The sequence below is a fragment of the Scomber scombrus genome, chromosome 1 (assembly GCF_963691925.1).
Source record: "Scomber scombrus chromosome 1, fScoSco1.1, whole genome shotgun sequence".
Lineage (NCBI taxonomy): Eukaryota > Metazoa > Chordata > Actinopteri > Scombriformes > Scombridae > Scomber > Scomber scombrus.
In genome coordinates, this window is record NC_084970.1 from 30,873,035 (window position 1) to 30,891,904 (window position 18,870).

Genomic DNA, 18,870 nt, shown 5'->3' on the forward strand with positions numbered 1-18,870 from the left:
TACCCACAAGTCATTTATGTATATCCATCATCATATATGTAATTAGTAACAATTTCTAAAAGCAGCTGAGTCTTTACAAGAGAATCATGAACAGAAACCAATGTGAGCACATACTGCACACTCACATTTTAGCAACTACCAATTTTAGGGTTAAGGATCTTTTTTGCCATTTTGAGACGAATGGTGACCCAAAAAAATCTTTGGTTAAAGTATTTGCCAAGAAAGCATGAACATAAAAATGTAAAAAATTACATTGTGTGTTTTGGTGTTTTAATGATTATGTGGTTGTTGCAAGAGGACATAGATTATTGTCAAATATTAGTAGGAAATGATTTTTGGATAATTTGGCGACATAAAAGTGACATAAGGATTTGTTGTTTTTTTTACATTCCACATATTACATAGTAAGATGGCAAGAGTGAAAACATAGAGCCTTAGGAATAGTTAATTATTACCTGCATAATAATAGTTTTGGATTACCAAATGTCAAAAGAGCTTTCACGCACAAGAAAGATCTTCTTTGATGAATCCTACCGAGAAGCAGAAAGGCCAAACACATGAGAGGCAAATCAGGGAGGTCAAAGATAACAGACAGTGAGACAACCTGAGAATGGAAGTAAAAATCCACAGCCTGAGGGTTCGGTGCTCAGTGATAGCCTGTCAGTGTCTTTGACTTGCACTTTTTTATAGTTGACAGTGCACATCAGCCATGCTTCATTCACAGGGTGTCATCTTCCATCAATAAAAAAATGAAGGGTCTAATTCTGAAAGCAGATCGCTATACTGCAGATGTGGGAAAACACATCGGATGTGAAAAATATTGCAGGAATAGAATAGTTAGACAAGGATGTATTTATGGAGGCACATTCCGTCCAGTTGAATCTATTGATGTCTTGGGAGTGTGAGTGCCAAAAGGGTTTCTGGCAACAGTTGTATGGTGCTTAATTAATCATTTTAATGTTCCTGTAGTTTTGTTTCTTCACATGACAAATAACCTTTGCATTCTTGTAATAAATTTATAACATTCACTTTTTTCTCTGAACATTTATATCTTTATATCTTCTCCATTGTGTTCATGTGTGGAAGCAGAGTTAGGAAAATGGAAATATCAGCAACATTTTACACAGTAAGAAATATGCATCTTAGAACATTTTTAAAAAAAATATTTGGTGTAGTATTAGGTTTGTTTATCTTGTGTATATCCAAGCATATAGGTGTATACGTACACCATTCATCATATAGCAATTACATTCAGATATGTATCTAGGCCTGTGTGCCTGCTGTGCAGGTTCATACACACAACACACACATATATACAAAAACACCTTGTCCCAAAAAGATGTCCGCCTAATCCCACAACCCTGACTCATGCTTTGATCTGTGTTATTTTAATGACTATAGCCTAACTTATTTTTCCTTATAATGACTATAACCTTACTTATTTTTCCTTATATTTAACTTATTTGTGAACAAACTGCTGTTTTACAACCAAATAAATCAATATATTAATAAATAAAAGTAAATCCAGGCTTTTGCTTCTAGAATGAAACAATGCCACAGCACCAGTCTACTTTACTATAGCACCATGAGTCCATGTCCAACATTTTAAATGCATAGTAGAATGCAATGTAATGCATGCAAAACAAGGAAATGGTACCACCATTCTGCACTTCCATTTTCCAGAACATTTTACGAACTGTACCCTCATTCTGAATGCAGGAAGCCAGGGCCAGGTTTGGCTCTTTGGCCGTAGAGCTCCTGCCTTACCCAGCACCTCTGCTCCCCTGGTAGTCCTCTCAGATTTCCCAGGAGGTACTGGGGTGGAGTTTGCAGTGCTGAATGTCACGGACTGGTTAAACAGAAGTTACTGCTACTATATGTGTACAGCAGTGGTCTCCAACCCTGCTCCTGGAGAGCTACTGCCCTGCATGTTTTAGGTATCTCCTCACTCTATCACACCTGATTCTAATAATCAACTCGTTATCAAGCCCTTTGACGAGCCTCAGCTGCTTGATAACGAGTTAGAGTGAGGAGATACCTAAAACATGCAGGGCAGTAGCTCTCCAGGAGCAGGGTTGGAGACCACTGGTGTACAGCATTCATTCAGGATGTAAAAATGTAATGGTTTGTACTTTGTATCAACAGGACTTTAATAGCTATGAAAATAAAACTAAGTAATGTGACCGACTTCTAGGAGACTCAGAAAAAACAGATGAGCGAGAGAGTGGGATAACAGGAGTGAGAAGAAACAAGAGCAACGAAACCTACATTTGCTCGCTAATTGTGTGAGAGCTGGAAAGCAGCATTTGATACAATTTCATATTTTAGGTGGCAATACAAGATGGAGCAGCAGCTAACAGCTTTCTTCAGAAAATGCAAATATTCTGGTTATTTCGATGTGGTTACTTGCTAGAGCAAAAAGAAAAATAACCACAAAAGAGTTTAAAGATACTTCAGAGACAAGCATCTTGCCTTTCTGGTAATTTCAAGTGCCTTTCCACCTCTGCACACCTTCTTTCCGAAAGCTATCACACAGTCACCAACCGTATACAAAGACCACCACAAAGATTCTGAATCTCTAAAAAAGCTTCAGTCCTCAGAGGTTCCTGAGATGTGAAGAAGACGCAAACATAAATGCACAAAAGGGACTTTCAGCTCCCGAATTTAGTTTAAATCCTATTTTATCATCACGCAGAGTACTTGATCCAAAACAGTCTATTAATATAACTCCTCTCTATAACCAAAAACCAAAACTTTAGATCACAGATAAGAATCCTCACAAAGAAGAGGTGTGCATTCAGGCGTGTCCCACTAGAAGATTGGCTGGACTTGTGTTGCTTTACTCCCCTTCTGACAAAACATACTGGCACCAAAATAATCTGAGTCACAGGTAGATAGGCCTAGCTCTCTCCATCACCTGTAACTCTTTAATGTATGATGGGAATTTTAATGACAGGTACTAGGTGTAAAAGACAGGCAGATATGTGAGGGTTGCCAAGGCGATGGTGCATATATGACCTTGTATATCACGGACAGTATGTCATAAATCCACTGATCCTGACATTTGACAGATCTGAATGCATAATCAGGTCTAAGACATGTTTTATTTCTTACCACAGGATAGAATAACATCAATAGGTGTAACATTTTACACAAGCATGTCACAAACATTCTGACAGGCTGAATAAAAGATGACTAGCTCACAAATATGAGAACCACAATTCAGTATGCTTTCAAAAATATATGATTTTCTCAGTTTATGAGTGACCTTATTTGAGCCCAGAGGCATTTTGAAGCACTGATGATGAGCAGACTTATCGTAAATGCCACGCCAACATGGAGCCATTCCAATATAGAGAAACATTGTCCTCCAAAAAAAAAGGTTTTTTTTTTTTCCTTGTGCGAGCAGAGATGAAAATCACGAGTCTGCCTTCCATCTGCTGTAATATGTTAGTTTATTTTGGCTTGAGTTGGCAAGAGATTTTGTCTCCCATTTTCACTTTGCAGCAAAGCACTGTTTGAGATGAGAATGTTCTCTTTCTATTGTGTATCATCAAATAGATCCACCTTGAATTTGTATACATGCTTTGATACATTTGATACTAATTAATTAACATTCGCCTTTGATCTATCTAGCACCAGGCAAAATGCCTAGCTTGGATTATGTCCCTTAAACAGACAAACATGGCACATTTCATTTTTATCTCTCTCTGATGTGGGTAAGATTGTGAATTCTTTGCAGAAGCCTGACACGTTCACCCTTCACCTTTGATGCACTCAATGATGGCATTTTGGGAACTGTTGTCTTTGACAAGCATTTGACATTGTAAATCTTATTATGTAAATATGATTGATTGGGGGCACATTTAAATCACAGGGGATGGACCACGAGGTCGGCCTGATAAACTAATTTGAAGTGAATATAAATTTTTTGAACAGATGAACGTGATGATGCAGGCAGTTCGAAGCCTCTAGAGGGGCCACTACTCACTGTCTATGTCTATCTCAGTGGCTTTCCATTACATTATTCTTAAGGATAGCTGTCTACAGCAACATAAATATGTTGCAACAGACAGTGGCGTCCCTTACTCCCATAGGGGTCACTGCAATCAATGCCATCCTCAGGATTGGCTGTCACATTAGATGTAGTGGTAAAAGCATACTTAAGTGAATGAAGTGGCTCACATAAGCTCAAAAGGAGTTCTTGCTGTGTGAAAGGACATTGAGGATGGCAGGTTTAAGATGCTCTTCGTCAGTGACATGTATTGTTTGTGTTATTGTGACTGGAACACACATAGCGGAAATATCACAGCACGACATATCCTGACCAGAGCAGGCAGAAAAAATCTCTCCTTTTCTGACATGAGGTCTCTTTTGTCTGATGCAACATAGCCATACAACAAGTGCACAAAACTGTATAAATAAACTGCAGGCATCCTCTGGAAAACAGACGTTCCTGTTGGAGGCGCCTGCAACAGGGCACCATATGTGCTTGCTGAGATAAAACGGAAGGGATGAGCATACCCCCTGTAGGTAAATACTCATCAGACCAGAGTATTGGCTGCTGTGTTTTTAGATTATTCCATCATTTACTGGCAGTGCCAGACACTGTCCTGCAGTACCTGATATCCTCTGAAGACTTTGGACCCTGGTGAGCTGGAAGCTGGCTCAAAAGAAATCCTTCCGCATCCCTGGAAGGAGCACATATGTCTTGTTTTTTGGATATGTGGCCATTTAATCATTAGTCTTGGCCTTTGTTTTAGGGACCTGCCAGACAATGCTAACAGCATCATTTCAATTCAGTTTCCAGTTGTGCTCATAAAACATCTACAGTGCTGTGCCTCACCCCTCCCTCCCTGCCACACAGGCGCATCATTTCATGTTTGTGCCCACATATTTTTCTGCTTTTCCTCTTCATCTTTTTTTATAATGCTGAAAACGCATGTTGTGTGTGGAAATAGCCGTCACATTGCACAACTTCTTTAGTATTAGGTTTGACGATCTGGTGAAATCACAGATATGTGTACAGATTTATGCATCTGGACAAGATTTGCTGATGAAAGCTGAAATGAAATGTGCAACTTAAAGTGGTAGATCACATGGCAGCCAGGCATGCAGCATTCATTAAGCATAGTGTTTTCTGTTTGCATACTGTGAAGCATAGGCACATGACCCCATAAAAATTCAATTAGAAGCAATTCCATAGTTTCATACATAGCACACTGGATTGTTCAATGAAGTTCAATGCACGCGCCTCATATGCAATGAGTTTTTCATGCCCCGATGAAGATTTAATAATAGCAATTCAATAACAGACTTTGGCTTAGTCTGCTCTCAAAGATAAGTACTATACTCTTGTTGGAGATTCAGGAAGATGAGATAAAACTATCTGCACAGATACATGTGAAAGCTTTCACCTGAACATTTCAATTTACCAGCACAGGATATTGTTGGCCATTATAGCTGCTGCCGCATTACTGCTAGCTTCTTTTATGACTGATGTGATTATGTTGTCACACAGCACCCAACAGCTACTTTCAGCTGATGTGTGTTATGAGTCAAAGGCACCATAACTCAGGAATTGTGTCCGCTATTCTTTGAGGTCTGAGACGACCCAGTTGGTATTTGTGATTGTAAGATGTTTAATACCACTGATGATGTATCACATCATCTCCAGCCTGGACATTTTCCATAAAAATCATAATAAAAATAACTTTTGTTTACAGATTCTTCATATTGGGATGTGCACCTGCTTAGAACAATCAAAGCTATAGATGCACAAAGGCACTGTGACAATAGTACTGTCCTAGATTTCCCTCTCCACCCCTCCCATCACATAAAATATCATTTCCATGTGTTGGGTTTCTATGACACCATGTTTGCATCCTGGTGTGACAGCATGAGATTACTGACAAAGCATTTCACGGGATTGATTCAGCTACATTATGCAGTGGGCTTCACTGCCTTTGTTTGTCATAGTGCACCCCACCCTGCCAAGCCTATTCCAAGTGGAAATACCTCAACGTACTGAAAAAAGTCACCAGAGAGAAACTGGTTACTGGTATGTGAATTTAACACTGACACATGGATGGATCTGGAGATTCCTGCCAGAATCAAATATAGCACTCACTTTCACATTCATTTTGTTCTGTGAGGTAGTATGCACATCTCAATCACTTTTATAAGAGGGAAAAAACTATTCATTGTGCAGTTCACACTCATATTTCAATATTACATAATCCATTTATATGAGATTTATCTGCATTTTGCACCAGTGAGTCCTCAGTTCTTTGTTTTTCATATTTACACTGTTGAAATTACAGGCTTAAGTAGGATTACATCTTATTTTGAATAGCAAACAAACATTCAAATCATTTCAAATTTGACAAAACAAAATATGCCTTTTATCAAAAAGTAAATATAGCAAAACACATGAGATTTTTAAATCACTTTTAGATTTTGCTATTGGATAAAGTTCTTGTTATTAATCCCAAAGAAAATGAAAATGTTCACATGTAAATATGCCTCCCAACCCACATAATCTCCCACAATTGAACAAAAATGGTTTCTAAAATGCCCTTCATGAATATTCATATGCATATCAATGTGCTTGTTATTCTATTTTAGTTATTCTTTTTGTCTCTGAAAAAGGAGCACAAAATACAACTTCAATTTCACAGCATGAAATAAAATGCTGTTGTGAAAGGGAGGTGTAATGTATTGCCTGGTCATGTTATTTCTAGTGCCTGTATGCATGCTATAATATATTATGCTGCCAATTCCAGGAGTCATACCCTTTATTAAAATAGAAATGAAAAAAATAAATGAACCCATATAAAGGTTAACTCCTGACTAGCACCTGACTGCCCATCTACTGAGTGTCGTGAGGACAGCAGAGCTGTCAGACATCTCATCTCGATAATGGGTAACCCCAATTAGTGGCACTGTGCCAGGAAAAGAGGGCAACATGAACATGGCGTCAGAGACATGAGATTGGTGCAGCTGCCTGGAGAGAAAATCTGTCTTTTAGTTTTGAACGTCTGATTCCAAGTAGTCGAAATGTCTTCATTTGTATAAATGTAAATGTATAAAACAACGAAACAGCGAAGCATCCTCCTGAGCCACGTCATGCAAGATATAAGAGAAAAGTTGTAATAAAATAGAATAAAATAGATATTAAGGAGATAATCGACATTTAATTACAAAGTAAAATTAGAATAAAATAGTTATCAGGGATAAAAATAGATATATAAATAGTAAGCAGTTACCAGTCATAGTTTCCAATGTAAATTATTCAGGTGCAAAGTAAGGCATGTAATGCAAAAGTAATTGAGTTCAGTCTGGGGTTGTGCACGGGTGCAGTTGGGGTAAGAGGGGCGTGACGGAACATTTTTTTTTCAGTGTTTGTTTCACATAATTTGTTCTTCCCACAAAATAAAACAGACATAAAGGTAATGTAGATTTTTGTTCTTACTATTACCCTGCATACATTTGGATTTACCTTAAGGATACAAAGCAGTTTCTGACACTTACTGTAGTGTATTTGTATGTAGTTATTTCCTGTTTTGGCACTAGCGCCTCCTACCGGCTCATCTGCCTACATTTACTGAGATTCACGATTCTTCACCTGTGCCGAAACTGTCATCCAAAGTCTTGACTTGGACCTTCTAGCAAATGATGCAGTAACACATTCAGTATGCACTGTGGGAACGGTTATATTTATTTCTGTAAAGAACAGGAGAAATGTGCCAGGATGGGTGTATTCTGAGCCAAAACTAAACAACTGCAGTGATTAAAGATTAATTTACTATTCTCCAAAAAATGACCACAAACAAACAACAAATAAAAAGAAATACCACTGTCAAATGCATTATAAACATAACAAAATACATTATAATATCATATAGTCACCAATGGAATCACTCATTTCAGGAATAATTTCATATTTATGAATGAACATACTCTTAAAGTATTCATTGTGGGTATCCTGCTATGCATGCCAGAAGATTAGTTCATCATTAGTGCAAAGCTGCAGAATTAATTTGGCTTCCCTCTAAGGACATTATAAGCAAAATAATTAGACCTAATCACTATGGTATATATGTCACCTTTCCCTTGTGAGATTTAGTTACAAGCAAACAGTAACTAACTCCTTAGACAAATGCTTCACACTGATAAGAGAGACATTACAGTTAAAAAAAAAAAAAGTTCACTACTTGTAATTTATCATTTTTGAGATTTTTTGAAACCTGCAAAACAGCTGCTCAACAGATTTTTTTAGCCACTTATGGGCAGTTGAAACAAGCTGTGAACACACTTCATAACCTTTTAAGTTGATATGGCGATATGGTCCACCTGGCAAATGTAAGTCTAATATTCACCCTCTTTTAGATCCATTTTTGATCTTCATCAACTCCTGAGGGACTCATCTGGCTCTTTAGCTGCTAAACGCTCAGCTTCTGTTCACCAGCTAGTTGCTATACTGTGTGTGTTTGCTGTTTGGTGCTGAGCATGTCGTGTGCAGTGGTTTTTTTCCCTCTGAGAACATCTGCCTGCTGTGGCCGAAATGACACTATGAGAGCGGTGAGAATGAATCAAAAAAGATATGCTGCAGCTGGACAGCTGAACAATGAGCTGAAGCTCACTATAATGAGCTGAAACTCCGTAAAGCCGAGAGAGGCTGCTGAGTCACTGATAATTCTCTGTAGGTTCATCACTCGAGCGACACTTCTCACATTACACACTGTCATTTGATACGTTATTACAAATTTATCAATTATAACCACTTTAAACTTGGTGCTTCTGCATTGTGATATCTTATGGATTTCAAGTGCCATTATGGAGCAATGTAACACTCCTGCAAGTGATGCTTGAAGCTGTAAAGTGGATAACAACAGCCTCTTAGGGTATTCATATCATTTTACCTGTTTTATAATTTTAAAAAATCAACACACATGCCGTGACGGAAGTTGAATAATTTTAGTTGGAACATTTCCATCTACTAGTTGACCTTTGAACCATTCAAAAGTTCCCTACACTGGTTAAAATATGCACATTCAAACATGAGGACTGACAAGGTCGCTCTTCAACCACAATTACTGCACTTCTTGCTCAAAGTAACTCTCCATGTCTACTGTTGGCCCACTGGAGAGCTGTGACTGGAATGCCAACTCTGTTATCACTGCAGTCAGAACCACAGTTACGAGTCTGCAGTGCAAACAAACTACCTTTAGCTGTCAAAAATAAGTTGTTGGCACTTTCTCAACCCATTACTGTTGTGAGCTAGGTATGCTTCATTTCATTGACTAATTCAAAGGATCTGATGTAACTATCTTGTGTGCTATGAAACTGGGGTTTAAAGACAATGAAATGTGGCTTGCATGTTGGAGGAAAAGACAGGAGTTTCTTACTAACTTATTTCATAGACATTTCATTAAATTGGATGACAGCATGACATCCTTGAAAGCATCCGAACAGAATTACATCATCTCTGAATTATTCATTTTCTTGTGTTTCGGAACATGCATCACACTTGCATGCATACTACACTGTGAACATCAGTGTTATAGACCTAATAAGGCTGATACATGTGTTTGACAGTGATGCCATCGAATAATAAATTCCCCTGATTATTATGAGATTAAAATCTAAGGTTTTGGCATTGTCATTACTGTTGTGGGTCCAATTTAGTGGTTCCATTATTTGGCTTCGTCAGGATCCAGCTGGTCAAAAGCTTTACAGGAAATCTTTCTGAACTATTGCTGTCCAATTCCAACTGCTACCGTGTTTACGATCACTGGTGGTTGTATAGCACACAGTGTTACCTAAATGTCACCAGCACCGCCTTTATTAACACACACCAGTGTCCCAATCCAAAACTAAATATTAACTGTACAAGGGTTTATTGTGTGTTCACACTGCAAAAGTGACGCAATTCAGTATACTGAAACATGTACATTCAAAATTCACTTCACGTTTGAGTGTGATGCGGATGGACACCGGTTCCACAAAGCTAGGCACAAAGGACATAGAGGAGTTGCTACGAGATGCAAAACCATGTATATGTGAAGGATATGCACCTTTGGTATTTTAATTTGTCATGCACTTGTGTTTCGTGCATCTTCTCATAAATACTCAACAAAAACCCTCCGACCTATTATGAGAAATGTCATTCATGCCTCTATCCAGTTACAGTACAATCCAGTGCAACTGCAGAGCAGCCCCACATTAAACTCCTATAATAACCAACATGAGTCTCATGTTTTATCTCTAAGACTTGCATTTTAAAATCCTGGTGCAATGAAAAAATATTGTCCCAGTTCCAATCCTGTGTCCCCTCATTTTTTCAATTTATCTTTTGTTATATGCCAAATAATAGTAAAATAAAATCAGTATTTTTACATCAAATTCCCAATCTTCAGTTTCAAATGTTTGCTGACTCATCCTGCACACTTAGGGGTGTTTATAAAAGTTTATCCAATCAAATGTGACGTAGCTAGTGACACCGCTCATATAAACTGCGCTTCACCGACGTAATTCACTTATCGGATATCGGACTGTTGTTACCGATCCACGAACTGATCCAGATTCCATAATCTGCCGGGGAAGTCTGTGAGCTGTGCTTCTCTCTCTGCATAGAACACAAGATAAGAATGAAGGGAATATGCGGGCCTACGGCCTGGTCACTAATAAGGAGAGTTTAAAAGCCCTGAGATGAACTGACACAGAACCCACAAGTGAGGCAGAGAGAGGGAGATGGAGATCAGCACAAATGGCACGCTTCACCCGCAGGCCACTGCAGGAAAGAAGGACACTTTGATGGAAAGAGGGGTGAATTTACACAATTGTTTTAGCTCACCAATATTAGTTAATATAGCTGGACTATTCCACCCTACATCATATGCACTCTTGATGCACTAGGAGACTGAGATAGATGACTCTGTTAATTTCTTTTCACCCTCTGTATTCGGCACTTGCAGATACTATGAGGCAGCCAGGAACTGCAGACCATCCAACTTACTGTCGCCAGAGCTAAAACAGGACTGCTCTGAGCTGGATTGGACACATGACTCTTAACACTGAGACATTTTCTTTTCTTTAGTGATGTTTTATTTCTTTCAATAAATTTAGACTTTTGACCTGTGTTTAAAAACTGCTCTTTACCTTATATTTAAATTGTTTTTTATCCTCAATTTCAAAGTATGAAGCAACACAATATTAGTATGCTGACATTTAATAATTAGTGCAACTGAATTGGTATATTATTAGTTTTACAGGTATTTGGTGAGAAAACATTAATTATTGGATAATCTGAAATTTTGACCTGAGTACAGTTACTGTATTTAATCCTGTGATGAACTAAATGTATGTACCAGATTTCACAGCAGTCCATCCAATACTCGTTGAGACATTTTACTGACAGCCAAAAATGGCCAACTGTACATCATGCCAAAATTAGAGCTAATGAAGGTGTCACATTTTGACCCATTTAGAATTTTTATGACTCCCCAAATTTATTCTGCTAAGCATCAACTCCATGATTTGGTCTCAGCACTGAAAATTAAACAGTCAAAGGTTTTCTTTAGAGCTGGAGTTCTTTTATTAATAAACAATAATGAGGAGAACATTTGAACAGATACAGTGATACGAATCAGCCTAAGTAGGCCAGAATCATATGCACAGTGTACCTTATTGTTCAGTTTTGGTTGCTTATTCAGTGCGTCTCACCCTTTTCTTTCATCTACATTTTCTGCAAGTCTACCTGCCTGTATTGTCCAATCCTTAGCCTTCCTTGCTGATCTAACTTGTGTGTACTGGGCATTAATTCAGCTATACAGTGATGTGCAGTAGTAAGCACATAAACAGACTATTTAAAAAGCCCTGCCTTTTCCCCCTCCTTGTTTGTCCAGCACGCATTTATTATCCTTCCTCCAATCCATCAACACAAAGCGGCGTAAGTGAAGTGAACTTGCTGAAAAGCTTGGTATATAAAAAGTGTTTATGTGGAAAGGCAGCTCAACAAATTCCCAAGAGCACAAGATCATTGTTAATCCGGTTAGGTTGGAGGGAATATTTTATTATTAGTCCTATCCATTTAAGTAATGGGATTCTGCTCGCTATGCAGCCAAGCGCTATATTCAGAGGAACCTGTTGTCAACTCAAGTTGGGAGGTGTTGGATTAATGTAAGTTATATAACACATTACACAAGCTTTGCAAGTCTCGCTAGATGAACAGTAAAAGATATGGGACATCCCAATATGCTATGAGACTTTGCTAAATACTCCAGGCTGAGAGGGAAACTATTTTTTTTTTTTGATGACAACGGAGTCAGAGCAACCCAGCAACTTTTACTAGCTGGAAGTGTTTAGTTTCATAGATAATAAAAAGTGAAAATGTTCTGGTGGATTTTTTAAAGCCTCTAGGAAAATGGATAACAGATGTTGTATTTTTTTCATCTCTGGCCACATAACTCCTCCAAGTTTAATCTATGAGGTGCATCTGAATGCAGTGGTGGCTTTGAAGCACTGGTCCTTTAAGCTTCTCCTTAAAGTCAAGGACAGACAGGCATACTGAGAGTTGCTCCTGGTGAGTTGTAGTCAATGCCCACAGCAGGTGACACAGCAGACCCTTTGTCTGTACTGTGGCTGATAAGAAGAAGATTGACAAGGTCGTGTTCGGCAGGGACAATTTTTTTAACTCCCACAGGTGACCACTGTGCCCGTCTTTTTAAACCTGTCAAGTTTACAGCTTGACACCTCTCATTTTCTCATACATTATGAATCCAATCCCACGCAAAGCCTTTTGTTTCTCTACAATTTCGAAACAGTTGTATTACCATATGAAAAGTACTGCAACAACAAAGACAAAAAAACATATTTTCTGATAAGGATTAATTACTTGCTAAATCCTAGAAGAATTAAGAATTATGTAAATACAGATACACAATATATCAATATACTGTACAAATGTGTAGTTTTAATAATTTCATGCTGGTGCTTCACAAACAATATGCATCCCTTGTGATTATTCAAAACTTTTTTGTGGACACCAACACCAACCTGTTTTTTTGGGGATTCACACAACAAGCATGCATAATGTGCTCAGCAGAATGAACACATTAAAACACTTCTAGCAACAGAGCAAATTATTCACAACGCCTGCAGGTGGGCAGACACACCGTGCTTTGTAATGCAGATTGGCACTAACTACCGACACACACACACACATTACCGTATCCTAACACTCATGACCTTGTGATCCATCTAATTAGTGTTTCGAGGTGAAAAATATACTGAACTTTCAGCACATATGGGAAATCAGACAGCACCCTGAGTAGTGTATAAACTTACAGTGTTTCTTGAAGCTGAATTTCAGGATGCCACTCTGCATGAGAGATTAAAATATTCTCATCACATACTGTGTCAAGTAGTTAAAGTGAAATGACTCAAGGAATGTAAGCTTATAAACTGCTTTAAAGGTTTTGGTTATTTGGAAACTATTTATTGTAATCAAATATGAATTTAAGTCTATCAAAACTGCCAGCTTGAGCATAAAATTGTGAATGCTGTTGAAGCTTTTAAAAGTTGAAGGGTAGAGGAGCATACAAAGGGGGTAATTAAGATGTGATCTGTTGAATGTGGTGAACTGATGACGGATTGTCACACATGGTGTTACGGTATCTGCTCTGCCTCTCCCCTCCCTTGTGTTCTCCGTTTGTCTCCAGTTTGTCTCTGTCTTTGTTTGTGAGTATGTGCTGGGCGTGGTCTTCCGATTCCCTCTCCCGCCTATCCACCTGTGCTCCTGCAGCTGATCATCTCATCTACCCAACAAGCTACTGCAGTATTAAAACAACAGATCTTCACTCCACTTGGCAGATTGTCCTTTCACTTATGAGGTAAAACACTTTAACCAGCTTCATTTTTTGGAATTCAGCTAACTTTTGTTCACCTCTGCCAGCCTTCCTGTTCCCCTGCCTCGCCCATCTGATCATCGTGTCTCCAAGCTCCGGCTCTGGAACCTGCACACAGTCTGCTGACATCCCTGGCTCAGTTACCTGCTCTGCTGCATGTCCTTCTCTCCAGCTGCTCCAGCCCATTCCCCAAACTATCTTCACAAAAAAGTTGCAATAAGCAACCTTTTTGAAGTGTGGAAATGTTTCTTTGTCTGAGTCTGATTATGGATCCTTAAACTATATTGATTCCTTTATTTAAAAGAAAATGAGTAACTTGAACTGTTTAAAAGTACTAATGGAGGTATATAAATACATCAGAAGAAGAGAGACTCATCTTTGAGTCTGATCTCACAAGAAGAGTGTCTGGTGCAAGGCCATGTCGTGTCTTATTGGCTCATAAAATAATTTGAAAATCAGTAAAAGTAACAGGTAACCAGAGTAAAAACTGTAAAATGAGCATGTGATGAAGGTAAATTAGTGTAAAACTCTTAATGAATAATACATATAGCCTAGACAAGATGTTGATGTTGCTTATTTAGTCATTAATATTTAATGTTAAAGAGAAATAATTAAATCATTTGAAGCCAAGTTTTCAGGGGTTTTATATATTTAATTGAAAATGATTTATTATTAATTAAATTAAATTAAAAAATACCTGACCAAAACTCTTACTTTACCCAAGATGAGTCTGAACTTAGCTAAACAGATGTAGACTATTATTTTAAAATACATCACATAAATAGAAACTTCAATTCAAAAAAAGGTTAATGTTATTGTTACTAATAATATTAATTAACATCAGCAGCCGGTGAAAGTAATCAACAAACTCACTGCTGCCATCAAAATCAGCTTCTTAGTCATTGGTCAAAACATGCTATACCTTCAAAACGGTAATGTGTGAGAACTGGATGTAATTTTTGTTTAAAACATTCTAAATTACCCAAAATGATCAACAGAATATGAAGAAACAACAGTTTTGATGTTATGTCAAAAAACTATATGTATTGTGTTGCAGAGCTATCTATAAAAAGTTAGCATGCTAACCAGATAACGTTGTACTGCCTGTACTGTCCAGGCTGAGGATGCGTCCTCTTCCTGTACAGGAAGAGGACGCATCAGTGCCTTAAAAATGGCAAAACTCAGCAGAATGCTGCTGACATTTTCTCTGTAGGACTGTTAATATAACACTTTTTTTTTTATTTTAATATTTTCTCAGGTGAGAAAGTAACCATGTACACTCCCAGCAGACTGTTGTAAAATGGCAGGCAGTTAATGAGAAAATGATGCTGTGTGGCAGAAAAACTGCTGTTTTACCTTCATTGAGTTCAGTGACATGTTATGATTTACACTTACCCCGCGGGGCATGTGTGTGACTAGTTGCTACTTAAAGTTATGTTGTATCTCTGTGGTGCAACCACTTTCTAATCTGTGCAGTTCTTTGGTAACGTACAGCTGGCTCTAATTTATCCGTAGCATTTTGATATCTTGACAGCGCCATAGTACAGATTCACAGTAAACAGTAAGCCTTACTTTATATTGAGAGAGTGATAATGGTGATGGGATGGCATGCTGGGGGGTAGAGGGGTGCTTGTTTGGATCAGGTGGCTAATTCTTACACACTGAGCCTTTAAGACTGCTGCCTAGTAAACAACATTGCATATGTATTTCCAATTTAGCATCCCATCAAGACAATCATTATACACAGACAAGTCCAAGGGAATCAAATGTTTTGCTGCACATAATGTAAAATTCACGTCTCTACAATAAAGACATCTGTTTCAGTTGCACATCAGTAAAAGCGGAGGTGTAGTGTTGTGATCCTGCTGGGGTTTGTGCAGATAAGGACATAGACACATTTTAATGGATTTGGAGCAGAGATTTTCCATTTGCCTGTCTTTAACAGTATCCTGGAAGTCGGTAATCCCAAAACCCTGCATTCATCCTCGGGGGACTTTCATAAAGCTCATTAAATCAGTGTTAATCCAAACACCTGTCATCAAATGCTAATTTGTTAAACACGGAAGGGAAGTTGTTTTGTATAACTTATTTAACATTTGAGGTGAGTTTTGTGCATGTGTCTCCAGCTGCTTGATGCAGTCACAAACAGGAATACTCTGTGAATTCTAATATCAAGCTTATAAGATTCAGATCTGTACTAAATGTCCCCAATAACCTCTACAGTCCCCCAACTGAATCTCTGTTCATACATTAAAGGGCTCCAGTGTAACTGTTCTCCTATTAGACAGATTATAAGATTAGAGACACATTAGAATGCATCTCTAATCCTACCAGTCAAGTCAGGACAGTAAGCAAGCCACGGGAAAGCTCTGAGAAAACAGGAACACTGTGAATCAACGAAAACAAATCTGTCCTTAGACATACACCATCACCACCTTGTCATAGTGACGAGATGCCAAGTAGTATTTTGATAGCTAATTATGCTACATGCCAGATAATTGTTGCTGCCGGGAAGCAATTTCACTCACAGTGTGTTCCCATTACGCCTCTATAAGAGCATGGACTGTGCATGTTGTTATGCATGCCTGTGACCCTGTATGTTTTATGTAAATGTCCAATTCTTTGGGGTTTTCCTTTTTATAAACTACAGCTCTCTCCCTTTTTCTTTTTTGGCGTGTGGGAGCTTCAGTGCTCCTGGGGAAACGGTGCTTTGCAGCCAAATTGACATTCACTGGAGTGTGCCCCCCTCCTGTCATTTTGTCAACACCATCACTGTGTGGAGCTCAGCCAAGCAAGACATCTGACAGACAGGCAAATGGGAGTGGTGGACTTCAGCAACATAACACCCTCTTCGCTGCCCTCTCTGTGCCCAGTGGTGAGGTTCAATGCACATACATACACACACAAAAGAAAAAAAGGGCTATATTGTGTAACCTGAACCCTCTCTATATCTTCTTTGCTGGTATTTTGCAGTTGTCTCTGGCAAAAAAAAAATTTAAAAAGGAAGAAAAAAAAAAAAAAACCAGGGACACAAATTGATCAGAGAGATGCAATCAGCAAAAGGTGAACTGCATGAGTGGGTTTCCATTTGTTGCCAAATAGTAAACCCAACACTAAAAATTGATTGGCAAGTGACAATACTGCTTCAATCCTGGAAGAAGCATCTGGAGAGCACCGTTTCAGGGTCAGAAATCATGACAAAGTAATTTAATTTATTTAATGCCACGCTTACAAAGCAGAGCATTTTTCAGCGTGTTGGAGAATCGCCAACCTATGAAACCGTGGCACATTGCTACTTTAAAGCCATAAATATACAATAAAAAAGATTTCAACAAAGACACATAATATACAGCAGCTCCAATTTAAATGTGGCATTTATTTTATAGTGGCCACAAATTCATGCAAATTGCAGCTCTTTTGACCAAAGCCTGTGGATTAATGACAGCGCTGACACCTCACATTTCCTCAAGACACCGTTTTTCTTTTGCAGTGAATAAGCACAAGTCTCAAAAGTGCCATCAAGTGCCGAGGTCTGCGGGCATAATTTCCTCAATCAAAATATAGAACAAAAAACATTTATGAGATAAACTGCCACTGCGGGCACTGCTGAGCGGCTTCTCTGTCTAATTGCTTGTGTGTCATCGGTGAAATCCTCCCCTTCTACATACACACTGAACAACATACTTATCAGTCAGGTGCCATGGCAAAACACTGAAAAAACAGGGCGATAGGGGCTCAAATGGAACCAGCACTTGTCAGCCAAGATGGATCCTGACACCAGAATATGCTCACAAAATGATTAGATAAAAATAACAGAATCCGCCAGGGCGTTTTTGAGGAGGTGTGCTAGCGGCTGATAAAGGATTCAGATTTATGTAGCCTTCACCAAAAGAAGCAGATATTATGTTTCTTGAAAAATGGAACATGACAGCTTGGTTGTGATGTACAGTATACCCAGCAGAGAGCACAGAATAAATAAAGAGGGGTTAATAAAAGACAGGAAATGAAAAACACAGCACCAGTTTGGCAGCTCTGTTTGATATCTTTGGAAATCAATCTCAGCTCTTGAACGTAAGTTTGTTTTGTTTGCCCTTGAATATTGACAGTAAATCTCTGTCAGACACTATTTTTTTCTGAATAGTGCCATATACGAACATGAAGTACAGAAGAAGTGCTCAGATACTGCGGCTGCTTTTTTATATTAAAGGAAAGAGCTTAGCAATCAAGTGAGCAATTCACATTGAATATGTTTTGTTGAATTACTCTCAAGACCGTTGACAGCTGTAGAGTCAATTCTGGCAGCTCAGAACTCGTTCAATCCCTGCGCTCAACACCGATCAGACCTTAGTTACTCGACTACAACGACAAGAAGGCTTACGCATATTCCACTGTGCTGCACCAAAATAATTTAAAATGTGCTTCAGTCTCATCTGCAATAACCTGTCCCAAAACAGCTTCAAACAGCTCAAAAAACCAAAGTGTACCACTCAGAGATCTGAAAGTGAATGCTGCTTTGCTTGACGTAGCTTGCTCAGCAATATTTCCTTATGGGGGATGGGGACATGGATCCCCTTTTAGGGCAAATTCCCCCCCCTAAATATTTCAGTGTAACCTAACTTCAAAATGTGCAGTAGGTGCATGGCAATGGCACATCATGTCCTGGTTTACCTTAGTTAGATGGTACAGAAATAAGGACTGCAACTAACATTTCCCCCGTTTACTATCATTTAGCCTACCGATCATTTTTTGGATTAATCACTTGCCTGTAAAATATTGGAAAATGATGAAGAATATCCATCACATTTTCCCAGAGGTGACAGATTCTAATTGCTCTTTTTGTCCAAAATGCACAGATATTCAATTTAACATGATGTAAAAAAAAATAAATAAAAAAAAGCAGCAGTCCTTTGTGGGGGTTTTTTCAGTGAAAAAGCATGCAGACTACAATTAACTACTGTAT

General features: G+C 38.5%; 1 protein-coding gene across 1 annotated transcript in view; it reads right to left on the bottom strand.

The window, feature by feature from the left end:
* The window catches only part of luzp2 (leucine zipper protein 2), a 139,436-nt gene extending 125,397 nt beyond the window's left edge, over positions 1 to 14,039 (bottom strand). Inside the window, exons 1-2 of the mRNA XM_062433566.1 lie at positions 13,949 to 14,039; positions 10,567 to 10,630 (exon numbers count right to left, since the gene is read on the bottom strand). Coding sequence (XP_062289550.1) covers positions 10,567 to 10,630; positions 13,949 to 14,039 — 155 coding nt within the window. The remainder of the gene's footprint in view (positions 1 to 10,566; positions 10,631 to 13,948) is intronic.
* Between the last annotated feature and the right edge of the window lie 4,831 nt (positions 14,040 to 18,870).